Genomic DNA, 15,339 nt, shown 5'->3' on the forward strand with positions numbered 1-15,339 from the left:
AATCCAGGATGGTTCCTACGGAAGACTTTCTGCTAGGTCGTTCTTATCCATACTTACAAGCCATTGTGGATGCAGGCCTACAGTTAGGCTCCATTTCTGGGCAGTATGGCCTTATTATTTTCTAAAAAAAAAAATTCTCTCTTGGAAAGTGGTCATGCTGTTGGCTTTGGCGTCCGTAAGGTGGGTGTCGGACGTGGTGGGTTTGTCTCACAAGAGCCTTGTTTGATCTTCCAGGTAGACAGAGAGGACTTGTGAACTCGGATTGTAGTTCTACGAAAGAGTGGTTTCTGGCTTTCGCAGAAAACAGTCTATTTTTGATGCCGGTGGTTCCTTTGGCATTAGCTGATTCAAAGTCTTTCGGTGTTACCGGGGATTTGAATATTTAGGTTGCCAATTTGGCTCAGTTTGGAGAAATAGAGGCTCTGTTTCTCCGGTATGCTCCCAACATGCTTGGGGCGACTGCAGTATGCTGTCTGTTACACGCTGAATCTGTGATACGATTTGGCATGTTGTTCGATGGTTGGATTGCCGTGACCGAAGTCGGTGGAAGCCCATTCTAATGGAAAGATGGGCTCTTCTTGGGCGGATGCCCGAGGAGTCTACGCGGTTCAACTTTGCCTAGCGGATTATTGGTCGGGATCGAACGCTTTTGCTATGCTCTGCGAGTTTGATACCATGATTGTTGGGGACCTTTTTGTTTGCTTATTCGGTGCTGCAGAGTCGTCCGCACTCTCCCGCCCGTTTTGGAGCTTTGGTATAAACCCCATGGTCCTTTTGGAGTCCCCAGCATCCTCTAGGACGTATGAGAAAATAGGATTTTGGTACCTACCGGTAAATCCTTTTCTCTTAGTCCGTAGAGGATGCTGGGCGCCCGTCCCAGTGCGTACGGTGTCTGCAGTTAGTGTTTTTGGTTACACCCTGGTGGTGTGTCTTTTCTGTCAGGCGGTTGCTACCGTTTTTTTCATGCCATGGCATGCGGGGTCTTATTTTTGCTTATGTGGATACACGTTTTGTGTTGCATATTCTCTCAGCATGTGGCTGTGTTTTGTTCATGCTTTGGGCTGGTATTCTACTGAATGCCACGTACTACGGTGTGTTTGAGGTGTGAGCTGGTGTGACACTCACCGTGTTTATAACAATAAATTCTTTCCTCGAAATGTCCATCTCTCCTGGAGGTCTGGAGGAGGGGCATAGAGGGAGGAGCCAGTTCACACCCAGTTTAAGTCTTCATAGTGTGCCCAGGCTCCTGCGGATCCGTCTATACCCCATGGTCCCTTTGGAGTCCCCAGCATCCTCTACGGACTAAGAGAAAAGGATTTACCGGTAGGTACCAAAATCCTATTTTATTTTTCAATGTGCAACCTTACTGCTTTAATTACATATAATGAATGTTTTAGGAGATCTTTAACTCTGAGTCTTCTTCAAAACCATGTTAAAAAGGATTACTTACTGTTTATCTGTGCTATGTCCCGCCTTCATAATTTTGTTCATCTTCCTTGCTAATTAGTAATGTGTATTAATGTATTTAACACCATTGCTAGTTATCTCGTACTGCGCATGCACGCAAAGGAAGGGGGGGAGGGGAATTTATTAAAGCTCGGAGATAAAATTGTGAGAGATAAGGGGCCTAATTCAAACCTGATCGCTAGGGTGCGTTATTTGCAGTGCTGCGATCAGGTAGTTGCCGCCTACAGGGGGAGGAGGTAGTCACTGTGCAGGGGTGCAATCGCTTGTGCAGAGAGCTGCACAATCAAAAGTTTGTACAGTCTCTGCACAGCTCAGGACTTACTCAGCCGCTAAGATGATCCGGGCCGGAGCCGACATCAGGTACCCTCCCTTCAAATGCCTGGACACGCCTGCGTTTTCACGGACACTCCCTAGAAATGGTCAGTTGACTCTCACAAACAGCCTCCTCCTGTCAATCTTCTTGCGATCGCCGATGCGATCGCTTTCGTCGTCCATCCCGGCGCTCCCCGTTGCAGGCGGGGCCTCGCGCCTGCATATTGCGGTGTCGGCGCATGCGCAGGTCAGACCAGATCGCTGCTGAGTGAAAACGCACAGCAGCGATCGGGTCTGAATGACCCCCAAAGTACTAGCTAATCAGCTTCTGCCTTACATTTTACAAAAATGACAGGGGTAAAATCAGGTAGCGCTCCCAAAAGTACAAACCAATACTGTTCATAAATATGTACACATTTTAATATAAAGTTTAATAATAATATCTCTAATAACAATGTAACTCCCTGGAGTAAAGGTACAAATATATTATTTAAACAAATGATGCAGACAAACTCATATAAATTAGTTTAGTATACATTAAGACTAATTAGTAACTTTGTGCAGTCACTGATAATAATTGCTGCCACATACCAATGACAGATTATCATTAGTTGCCCAGTTAATGTATGGTAACAATTCATATGTCATATGAGGATTAATAACAGTCATAACGTAATCATAGTTGCCGTGGAGACTCTTGGTGAAGTCCCGTCAGTTTCACCACAGTTGTCGTCTGCCTAAAGGCCCATACACACTAGAAGATAGATAGATAGATAGATAGATAGATAGATAGATAGATAGATAGATAGATAGATAGATAGATAGATAGATAGATAGATAGATATAGAGAGATAATGACGGTTGTGAACGATTAAACCATTCAGATCATTATAGTGTGTACATAGCAAACGATGAACGATGTGCGCACCCGTGGTCGTTTCAAGCAGATTGTCCATCATCCATGCATGCAGCTCAGTCCTCTCAATCCCAGCAGAGCAGATCGTTTGTCGTTCAGATCAGTTGTAAAAAAGCTCAGTGTGTATCTCGTTTGTCAGGGAGTTCAAGGGAAATTGCTCATCTTCCAAATTGTTAATCTTTCACATCTTTCAAGTCTTCTAGTGTACAGGGGAGGGGTCCTGTGGTGCACACCGGTAATGAGAGGTGCGACCCTGCGGAGACCTTTCAGTAGAACCTGCATACAAAGAAAAAGGTTGCAGGTGCACAATTCAAACATTACCAATTTATTAATAATAATAATTGCAATAAAATTTTGCATTTTAAGCGAGGTTCTTCGCATAGTTATGGCCATAAGTCTTCTAGTGTGTATGGGCCCAGGCTGTGTTTAAAAAATAACATTTAGAAGCTGATTGGTTGATACTTTATCTGTCACAGTTTTATCTCTGCATAAGTTTTGATAAACACCCCCATTAGTGTGATGAGAATTCAGTTGCCAGCGAAGAGCGCCATAGCATTTAAATGTCGTCATCCCATCTCGCATCTGTCACCCTGCCAGCCAAATGCCAGATTCACAAAAAAGTGCTCGCTATCCTATAGGGTAGCAAACACTTTTGTGCAGGATTGGGCTGCCGTGCAGTGTGGCTACTGTTGCGCTAATTTGGGCTGGCAAAGGGATTAGCCTTTAATTGAATTCCCCCATATGACTATAGTGTGTGTATAATATATATATGTATATATATATATATATATATATATAAAACAGTTCTATCCATATTTTGGAAAAAGATAGCACTCTCCAGACTATAATGTCAAACTTTTAAATATCAGAGTAGATCTCACAGTTCATGCAGTTAATCCCGACGTTTCGGTCCTCACAGGGACCTTTATCAAGGTGTAGACAGCAGAGTCACATCATCAGCAATACAGCATCAGTCAAAGCAGCAGGGAACTGGAGCAGAGAAACTACAGCCTCACAGGCCCCTACTTTATACCATGTGAGGGCGCCAAAACCGTCTCAGGTGATGCAGGAAGCTGCTGTGAAGCGCATCGTGGAACGCAAGCATCACTTCCGGTCAATACCGGAAGTGAGCCGCGTATAGCCCCAATAGATAAATCTGGTAACATTTATCGTCAGGTGTAATATACTATAGGAATAGCGTCCAGCACTGGGCCAGTGGCTACTGCAGGGCCGCTACTTTACATTGTCATAGAGTCAGGTTGGTCGGTGAAACGCAAGCTCGGGCCGCGTGCGTCACTTCCGGTATTGCCGGAAGTGAGCAGCGTCCGTGCTCCTGACAACTCAGCCAAGTGTTACATTGTCATAGAGTCAGGTTGTGGAATGCAAGCTCGGACCGCATGCGTCACCTCAGGTATTCCCGGAAGTGAGCAGCATCCGTGCTCCTGACAACTCAGCCAAGTGTTACATTGTCATAGAGTCAGGTTGTGGAACGCAAGCTCAGACCGCATGCGTCACCTCAGGTATTACCGGAAGTGAGCAGCGTCCGTGCTCCTGACAACTCAGCCAATCGTTGATTAATAAACAAACATACATAGTGTATGTGCCACAAAACGTAATTGGACCATAATTAATATAGTATAATGCACTGTATTTTTATTTAAATGCTCATATATATAATATAATTATTATGTATACCACCGCCAACGTTGTTTCAGTAGTACGGCATCATAATGTCTGATGCCCCCTATTGATAACCGAGGGCCCGCTATGTGCCCTATCAATGGGAGCCAGAGTTATCTAAAAAGGATATTTATATCAGATGTGGTATAAGTAGAGACCTGTGAGGACACTAAAGGGGCAACACTATATATATCTCAAATAAAGGATAACCAATGATATATAGGCATGAGTACTAATATTACTATTGCTACCGAGGACTATAGATAAGCACATAACACTACAACACCGTGAAGAAACCAATGTGACAGTGGAAATGCAGAATTTACGTGTACATCCATACTGCTGGCACTAGTACATTACTAATAAACACACAAAAGCTTATTTAAGAAAAATTGACAGTGGGTTATTTTCATTCATGCCCCTACGGGCAATGGTGTCCAGTCTATAGATCTACGAACTTTCCCTTTTCCTTAGCAAAAGGGCCCGATCGCCACCTCTCGGGGGTGGGGGGATCCAGTCTATTAATTTAGATCTCAGATCCGAAACCTGGTGTCTGAATGACATGAAGTGCCGGGCTACGGGTAAGGTTGCAGTCCCAGTCGAAATCGCTTGATGTATTAATGTCCTATGATTGGCCATCCTGTCACGAAACCTACGCGAGGTCATCCCCACATAGTATAGTTCACAAGGACAGGTCAAGATGTATATCACATGGTCCATAGTACAATGCAGTCTGTATTTGATCGCAATCGGACGTCCTGTGTGGGGATGCGGAAAAGTCGGTCCAGTTAGAATACCCCTGCAAGTAGTACACCCTGTGCATCTAAAACAGCCTGGTTGCTGTTTGTGTAGCCATGTCGTGGTCGTTGTGACGTTATGTTCAACCATGGGCCTCAACAGTAGTTGCTTAAGATTAGCCGCTCTGCGATAGGCCATCATGGGTGGAGGGCTCCTTTTCAATTTGAGTTGATCGTCTGTTGTAAGTATGGGCCAGTGTTTACGGATAGCACTTTGGATCCTGCCTGATTGGTTACTATAGGTCATGGTAAATACCATACGGTCATTCTTTGCTACACGTTGCGTAGCTGATCCTGTTTCCTCAAACTTCCTCCTTGCCTTAGTAAGGCAACCCGATATTATCTCCATATTGTAGCCTCGCTGTAGAAAGCGTGTGGTCATCTCGGACAGCTGCTGCTCCATCTTATCATTATCGGTGTTATTGCGCATCACTCTGAGAAATTGAGAAACCGGAAGGTTGTTTTTGAGGACTGGTGGGTGCTGACTACTAGATAGAAGTAGAGTATTCCTATCCGTGGGTTTCCTATATAGACTCGTGTTAATCTGTCCCCCATCCAGGGTAACAAGGACATCAAGGAAATGAATACATCTGGTGTCACTTAAATGGGTGAATTTCACCGGACCATCAAGACCATTCAGCGAGATGACCATTTGGTTGAACGTGTCACTCGTTCCTTTCCATAATAAGAAAATGTCATCTATAAACCGTTTATAGAACACTATCTGTGTCCCATAATGAGGAAAAATATGGGTCTGTTCATACTCCGGTGCAAGATTCGATCCCATCGCTGTCCCCTCACGCTGTAGGTAGTATTTTCCTTGATATAGAAAGTGGTTGTGCCTCAGGACTAGGTCAGCCAGTTCTAGGAGGAATCCTGTTGGTGGACCGGTAGATGTCTGTCTCCGTAAGGCATTACTTAATGATTGAAGACCCTGCTCATGGGGGATGATGGTATATAAAGAGCAGACATCCATTGTTGCCAATATGGTATCCTCCAATCCATACGGGAGAGTGGAAAGTTTTATCATATCCTATGGGGAGTTTTGGACATTCGTACTGAGAAGAGAGGAGCAGGTGGAGCGGAATTGCGTTAAGGCTTGTCCCTCTCCAGTTGATGCGAGAATAGTCTACCAAGATTGTAGACTGACCTTTCCGGTACGAATTAGATACAAAATTCATTGATGTGTATTGAGGTCGGTTACTGTATTACACTATTGTGGGTTTTTTCTGTTGTATTTTATGTATGAGGAAATCCTCATTGGAGGAAAAAGATACAACCCCCTAACAAAGGGTATTATCGAAATCCATTTTTACAGCGCCGGTGGATTGCCTGGTGATATCTTTTTATTACATATGGTGATTTGGTGGTGTGTGGTGACATGCTTTTTTCACTAGGCAACTCATGGTAGGCAGCTTTGTTTAGCGCGCTGAATTTGATCCAATTTAATTTTTTGTGTAAAATTATATGTGTCGGGATCCCATGGTCAGTATACCAACTCCAGAATCCAGACAGCCGACAATGCCGACAGACGGAATCCTGGCACACAGGGGCTATTCCCACTTGTGGGTGCCCACGATACCCATAGAGTGGGAATAGAACCTGTGGCAAACGCAGTGAGCCACTAATCTCGCAGCGTGGTGAGCTGGCAAGGGGACTCTTTGCGCTCACCCCGCTGCCGGCATACTGGCGGCCGATAAATCATACTGATCTCCAATGAATAGCTTATACATTCAATAATAAACCCTTTACCAAAGGATGATATTGAATTGCATCGTTCATGAGCCTACCAACAATAAATAGGCAACACGTGGTAATTCCTATACAAACGTGCCCAGAGGCAGACAAGGCACTAAATAAGAACAGGTCCCCAATCTCCGTCTCTCCTGCTGTTCCAGCTCCTGCTAAATATTTTTTGATATGAACATTATAATTCTAAAAATAATCTCTAGGACTATAAAGAATTAATTTTGCAGAATGTTTGATGCTTCCTTTCACCTTTGTGTGGTAGACAAGTATTCCTTATAAGAGAAGTCCAGTGATCTCCATCCCTCCCCACAGGATATGTACCTGCCTGCACCCCTGGGAAGTATACTCCCTTAATGCCCAGAAGATTATCTCAATAGGCAGAAGTAAATACAATAAGAATGTCCATATCTGCTTTTCTATGTATCATGTCTTTATCTCCAGGACCACACTAGCTACATACACTAATGTGCTCTCTTTCAACAGGTTATATCTAATAAGCGGTGGTGTCCCTTTTATTATTTGTGGAATAACTGCTGCAACCAACATAAAAAATTATGGGAACGGAGACCACGCACCTTAGTAAGTAATGTATTTGGACCTAAATATGGTGTTTTGAAAGCTGAAATGAATGGCTCCTCACTTACTAACATTTTATGTATTTTCACATCTGGGATTTTTAACCTTTTTCAAGAACTTTTACCCCAATTTGCCAGGTCTTAATTCTAAGCACTTACTGACTTCAGTAACTTACTTAGGGGTTGATGTATCAAGCAGTGAAAAGACTGGAAAAGTAGACCAGTGGAAAAGTAGACCAATGGAGAAATTGATCCTAGTAACCAATCAGCTGCGAGATAGCAATTATTATAAAATGATAGGTAGATGCTGATACGTTGCTGTAGGCAACTTCTTCACTGTTCCGCTTCACTCTTTTCACTGCTTGGTACATCAACCCCATAATATGCAACTAGATGCTTTAACTACTGTGTACCAGAACTTGTGGTATACCGAAATCATGGATCTTTAGGCTACTTTGGTAATTGGGACTTTGGTTTAAGTGAGCAATTGACTCTTGCTATTGCTTCGTGCATAGTTACAATCTAGGAATAAAGTAAGAATGAATGTTAACTACTTGTATACTTTTTTATACCTTCTATGTGGTGTCAGATACAATTATCCAGAAGCAATGTAATATTGTTTAACTGCCAGGATACCTGCTCTGAAAAGCATATGTCCTGCCAGTCCCGAACACTGCCACTTTGTAGGAGTGGGTGCATGGATCCATATTCGCAACTCTAACCTCCATTAACATAAGAAGGAGCAGGACCCTGGGAACTAACCCCATCTGAAGATGCCATCAGTTCCCACAGTCAAACTCAGAAAACAATTTTGAAGTTCGATGAATGTAGAACCTCATACTAATTTATGGATATGGCAGTCCACATCGGGGCAGCAAGTTAAGCAGGAAACTTAATGATATCTCCTGCGTTATCTATGCAACAAATTGGTCCTATTCTTTAATTTGACCGTTTTAGGTGAAATATAATATTTTCACCTAAAATAATGGATGATGAAAAGGCCCTTAGGTGATGGTTGAGAGAGTATTGTTCATGCCTGGTTTCATGAGCTAAGTAAAAGGATCATTTATATAGAGCCAGCATATTCTTATGCTCTTTACAAATATGTTTCTGGTCTAACCCAACCTTCTGCCTACTGGATTTTATGGGGACACTCAATGGTGTCAGAGCTTCATCACTTGATCTCCTTATCAAATGGTTGTCATACATATTTGCTGGGGCGTTTGTAGACAATTTACCTCCCAGTGCAAACACTAAGTATATGCGCCCCCATATACATATAAAAAATTTAACTTTTGGAGGTGATGGGAAGTGTGGCCAAATGGGGGGATCAGAAGGGGTTGTGGCCTCACTTTAATGTGCATGGCTTTGTGGCCTTGCAGGAAAAGGCTACTTTTCACTGACATTGTGCCCCTTACACCATATTACGCCCCACACAGTAAGGCCCCTTACACCATATTATGCACCCAATCTGATGCCCCTGACACCATAATATGCCCCTACGTGCCCTTGACACCATATTATATCTCTACTGTAATACAGTATGCCACAGTACCTGCTCGTTTTCAAGTGGTTCTGCTTGGTCTCCTGACTCCCGCCGCTGCCTGTCTCTGCAGTCCTGGTAGGATCTACCACCAGTTAAAAATATTGAAAATGACATTCTCAAAATGGCCACCGCCTCTAACATCCTTAATAACTCTCTTCTATAAGGCGGCAGACATTTTGGGAGGGACATTTTCAGTAGTATTCCAGACGGAATACTGTAACATGCAGTTGTCGTAGCTGCAGCGCCCCGTGCTATTGCATGGATTACCCTGCCCTAGAAACAGCACTGCTTATATGTACTACATACAAAGGAGGATTTGCTATTGGTTAGTTAGCACCCGCTGCAGCGGCATACTTATTTGGCTCTATACGCACAAGTGCTGCCTCTGGTGATTGTCAGCATTGTGACCATACTGGATTTGCCTGACATGGCGCATCTTCCCAACCCTGCAATAGTGGCGACACACCTCTGTTTACAGGAACTGAGGCTGTCGCTGCCCCCTCCTGGAATCAGACTGCCAGTCTGATGCCATCCTGCATCGGCCGCCACAGACCTTTACTGCACATGGGCAACATTGGTCCGGGGCATGTGCAATGTCCATAAGCCGCTACTCCATCCACATTTGAATGAGAACCATAGTGCACAAGTCTTTGGCGTGCACATGAACATGGAGCATGGTCACACGTCACTTGAAAATTTCACTTCACGCTTCACGCTTGGGGCATGCACATCGCTTCACGCTTGGGGCATGCACATTATATTGTGCTGCCCCCAGCCTCAAATGCACAGCAAGTGGTAGTGTTCCCTCCCTATCTTTTCTCCAGCCCACAGATGGGACAGTACCTGAAAAACAGAACTGCCCCACCAAATCGTGATGGTTGGCGGGAAATGCATACAGTGTGTTGACTTCCGGGTGCTCGGGTACGACACATTGCAGATCGGGTAGATAGATTGTTAGGGGGGCTAGGAAAGACTCAATGGTCTTGGTGCACGCTGGCACCACTGACAAAGTAAGTGGTAGATGGGATGTCCTTAAAAACAATTACAGGGATCTAGGTCACAAACTTCAGGCAAAGACATCTAAGGTAATATTCTCCGAAATATTACCTGCGCCACGCGCTAGCCCAGGGAAACAGAGGGAGATTAGGGAGGTAAATGTGTGGCTGAGAGATTGGTGTAGGAAGGAGGGATTTGTTTTTCTGGAACATTGGGCAAACTTCTCGGGCAGACGCCATCTTTTTTATCACAATGGATTGCACCTGAGCGAGGAGGGACCAGCAGTGCTCGGGGGAAGGATGATTAGAAAGTTGGAAAAGATTTTAAACTAGGTTTCTGGGGGGAAGGGTCTAGAAAAAATGAACGGGGTGATCAGTGACAGCAGCAATGAGGGGTGTATTAAGTATATTGGGGGTGGAGAAGGGGGTAGGAGAAAATCACGCTGCATCTGTAAATCAAGGATTAGTCATTTAAGCTAGGAAAAAGAACCAACAAAAAACATAAGAAAAAGAGAATAACTAAACTAAAGTGTCTGCTTGCAAATGCAAGAAGCTTATCAAGTAAAATGGGGGAATTAAAAATTATTCCATTAAAAGACCAATATGATATTATAGGTATTACAGAGACATGGTGGGATGATTCTCATGACTGGGCAGCAAATTTGGAGGGTTATACTCTATTCAGGAGAGACAGGGCTAACAAAAGAGGAGGAGGTGTATGTCTCTATGTTAAACCATTCTTAAAGCCATATTTAAAGGAGATTATGTACGAGGGGACTGGAGATAACATGGAGGCACTATGGGTTAAAATGGACTGGGATATCTCCTAATCATTGGGGACTTGAATTATCCTGACATAAATTGAAACAACTTATCATGTGTTACAGCTAGGGGGAACAGGTTCTTAAATATGCTAGAAGATCACTACTTGTCTCAATTAATCGAGGAGCCTACTAGAACCAGACTATACTGGACCTAGTACTAACTAATAATGTGGAGCTTATATCAAATACTAAAGTAGGGGAGACCTTGGGAAACAGTGGTCATAATATGGTCACATTCGGTATTAGCTTTTAAAAGCATCACTATAAGGGTTCAACAAAGACTTTTCCCTTTAGGAAAGCTAATTTTGCTATGCTGAGACAAGCACTAAAGAACATTGACTGGGATACATTGTTTCATGGTCAGAACACTGCAGAAATGTGGGATGCTCTTAAAAGTTTGCTCGATAAATATACTCATAAATTCATTCCCATGAGCAACAAGCACAGGAGTTCTAAATACAAACCGATGTGGCTTAATAAGAAGGTTAAGGATGAAATGGATAAAAAGAGGCGTGCTTTCAAAGTATTCAAATCAGATGGGAAAGTACAGTGATTTCACTACTACAAGGAATGTAACAAAATATGCAAAAAAGAAATCAGAGCAGCTAAAATAGAAAACAAAAAGCAAATTGCTAAGTAGAGTAAAATATACCCTAAAAAGTTATTTTAAGTATATAAATGGCAAACTATTAAAAAAAGAGACTATAGGACCTTTAATAGAAGAGTTAGGAGTATTGTTTAATAAACAAAAAGCTGAAATATTGAACAATTTTTTTTCATCAGTGTTTACTAGAGAGGACCAGATGGTGGAGATAGTGAATAACATAAGTAATGATAATGTACCGTTGCTGAGTACTTGTTTGAAAGAGGAAGCAGTCCGTGAGAGATTAAATAAAATTAGTATTAATAAATCTCCTGGGCCAGATGGACTTCACCCAAGGATTCTAAGCTCAGAACTAGCAAGGCCTTTATATTTGCTTTTCTCTGATTCAATTAAAACAGGCATGATACCAAAGGACTGGTGTATAGCAGAGGTAATCCCAATATTTAAAAAGGGAATAAAAACTCATCCTGGCAACTATAGACCGGTTAGTTTGGCATCTATAGTGGGGAAATTATTGGAAGGCTTATTAAGAGATTGCATACAGGAGTATTTGGATACATCCAATGTTATTAATAGGAATCAGCATGGTTTTTTGAGGGACAGGTCATGCCAAATTAACTTAATTAGTTTCTTTGAGAAAGTTAGTGGTAATCTTGATCGGGGAAACGTAGTTGATGTGGTCTATTTAGATTTTGCTAAAGCCTTCGACACAGTGCCTCACATGAGGCTGATATTCAGCCTAAGAGAGCTTGATCTAGGAAACACTATTTGTACTTCGATAAGTAACTGGCTGGATAACAGGGAACAGCGAGTTGTGGTTATTGGGATGTTCTCTGACTGGGCCAGTGTATTCAGTGGAATACCGCAAGGGTCAGTACTCGGGCCATTACTGTTCAATATATTTATTAATGACCTTGTTATAGGTCTGGAAAGCACAGTGTCAATATTTACAGATGGTATTCCAAACTGTGTAGTGTAATTAACTCAGAAAAGGATTCAGAGTCCCTACATAATGATTTATTTAAACTGGAAGTTTGGGCAGCTAATTGGAGAATGAGGTTTAATATAGAAAAATGTAAAGTCATGCACTTTGGGGCTAAAAATAATCATGCAACCTACAGTACAAATTAAATGGGGAGAATTTAGGTTAGATGGTATTAGAAAACAGTTTTGCTCATTAATAATAAACTTTACAACAGTACCCAATGTCAAACTGCAGCAACAAAGGCAAATAAGGTACTAGCATGCATGAAACAGGTAATTGAGACAAGGGATGAAAGTGTAATCCTACCATTATATAAATCATTGGCACGGCCACATCTTGAATATTATGTGCAATTCTGGGCACCATATTATAAAAAAGATATCTTAGAGCTTGAAAGGGTTCAGAGGCGAGCTACAAAATTGATAAAGGGGTTAGAGGCACTGGATTATTGTCAGTATCCGGAGCCTTACCTCCGGTGCGGTCTACCGGGGGTTGCTATCCCCATGGTTGGCGCGGCTGCGATGGCGGGGAGCTGCTTGAAGCGGGTCCTTGGGCGCGTGTTCGGCTTCCGGAGGTCGGGGCCTGGTGAGCGCTGTGGTGGGTAGTAACTGCATCAGAGCCCTCTGGCAGTGACTCTGTTTCAAGAAGTCAGGGCTGGCGCTGTGTTAGCGAAAGTGCTGCAGCTAAGAATGTCCCCAGTGCTGGGGGTGGCCACGTTGGAGACCAGAGATCTGCCAATTGAATTCACACTCTGCTTCCAGCCAATCTGGTGCAGTCTTCCCTTATAAAAGGGGGCTGGCTCAGGGAGAGAGTGCCAGTGCTTCAAGTTGCTGTCCTGTGAAAGGTGCTCCAGCTCTGTGCGCCCAGGCTGCTCCTGGTTCCCCGGTTTCGGTTGCTATCATCAGTTCATGATCTATTGCTGCTGAAGTTTTGTCGCTTAACCTGTCGCCACTCGTGGAGGCGCTCACGGGCTCCCGGTCATTAAGGGGCTTTGGGTGCTAAACGGTGGTCCCTGCGAGCGTCTCGCTAGCCCAAACCACACAGTCTTCGTTTCTTCAGAATCTGAGTTCTTCAGCCTCGCTTTCCAAGCCCAAGCCACAGTCTTCGTTTCTTCAAAATCTGAGTTCTTCAGCCTCACTCTCCAAGCTCAAGCCACAGTCTTTCAGTTCTTCAAAACCAGTCTCCTTCAATCTCGTCTACCAGTCACAAGCCACAGTCTTTCAGTTCTTTAAAACCCAGCCTCCTTCAGCCTTGTCTACCGGTCATAAACCACAGTTTTTCAGTGCATTAAATACCAGTGATCTTCAGCTCCATTCCTCAAATCGTTTAATCATTGACTCCAGTTCTTTTCCCATGTCTTCAAGTATCGGTGTACAGTTGTTTCTTCATTAAAGATAGTTAACCTTCTATAGAGTCCTCCCTCTTTCTTCTGCTCACCAGCCAACTCTACACCTACTAGGCCTCCACCTCATGAGGAAGAACTACATTCAACCACCTCACCTACTTCCTACACAGTCAGCTGTCCTCCCAGCCCAAGCTTGGTTGTCGGAACCCCAATCTTTGCCGAGCATGACAATTATGAGGAAAGGCTTACTAGAGTAAATATGTTTACACTTGAAAAAAGGAGTCTAAGAGGAGACATTATAAATATTTATACAGTTAATATATAAAGGGACAATACATGGAGCTAACAGGAGATCTATTTATTGAGAGATCTCTACACAGGACACGCGGACACCCTCTGAGGTTAGACCAGAGGAAATTTCATACCCAGTGAAGGAGGGGGTCCTTCACATGAAGGGCAATAAGGATCTGGAATTTTCTGCCAGAGAAGGTAGTAATGGCGGACTTGGGCAATAAATTTATAAACGGGTTAGACAAATTTTTAACTGAAAAAGATTTCCGAGAATATAGCATCTAAAATGAATGTATTTTAGAAAAAATATACATTCTTGCTGTCATCATGGGTAAATCTATGGTTATATAGAGAATAGTTTAGGATCAAAAATAAAGGTTGAACTCGATGGACTTGTCTTTTTTTCAACCTCATTAACTATGTTACCATGTAACTATGTTATATACATAGTCATACACACATGTACATACATAAAATCAGACTCATGTCCTGAACTTGAGACCACATGCATATATACAAACATAGATACACGTACATATATAGTCACACATATACATAAACATACAGTATGTACAGTCACACCCACATCCACAAACATACAGTCACACATTTATACACATATATACATTTGTCATACACAGACATAAGTATATACACATACCACCTTACCTCATGTCTCATCCCACCCTTTTCTAACATCTGTAATCTCTCTCTCTTTCTACTGGTATCTTTCCTTCACTGTTCAAGCATGCAGTGATTATTCCTATTCTGAAAAAACAAAATTCAAACACACACTCTAACTACCGTCCCATCTCTCAGCTCCCTTGCCTCTCCAAGCTACTTGAGAAACTTGCCTACACTCGCTTCACACACTTTCTTAAATCACACAATTTATTTGACCACTTCAGTCAGGCTTTCATTCCCAACACTGCACAAAGACAGCACTGACTAAAGTACTGAATGATCTAGTAACTGCAAAGTCCAAAGGCCATTACTCACTTCTTATTCTTCTAGATCTCTCTGCTGCTTTTGACACTGTTGACCATTCTCTTCTCATACAAACACCACAATCCCTAGGTCTTCAAGACACAGTCCTCTCTTGGTTCCTATCCTACCAATCTAATTGCTCCTGCAGTGTTCACTTCTCTGAATCCACCTCCTCTTCGCTACCTCTTTCAGTTTGAGTACCACAAGGCTCGGTCTTAGGTCCTCTGCTTTTCTCAATCTATACCTCATCTCTTGGTAAACTAATC

General features: G+C 42.9%; 1 protein-coding gene across 1 annotated transcript in view; it reads left to right on the plus strand.

The window, feature by feature from the left end:
• ADGRA1 (adhesion G protein-coupled receptor A1) overlaps nucleotides 1-15,339 on the plus strand; it is a 1,405,372-nt gene that overhangs the window by 1,377,197 nt on the left and 12,836 nt on the right. Inside the window, exon 18 of the mRNA XM_063962017.1 lies at nucleotides 7,405-7,500. Within this exon, the coding sequence (XP_063818087.1) occupies nucleotides 7,405-7,500 (96 nt within the window). The remainder of the gene's footprint in view (nucleotides 1-7,404; nucleotides 7,501-15,339) is intronic.

The sequence above is a fragment of the Pseudophryne corroboree genome, chromosome 3 (assembly GCF_028390025.1).
Source record: "Pseudophryne corroboree isolate aPseCor3 chromosome 3, aPseCor3.hap2, whole genome shotgun sequence".
NCBI classification, from domain to species: Eukaryota; Metazoa; Chordata; class Amphibia; order Anura; family Myobatrachidae; genus Pseudophryne; species Pseudophryne corroboree.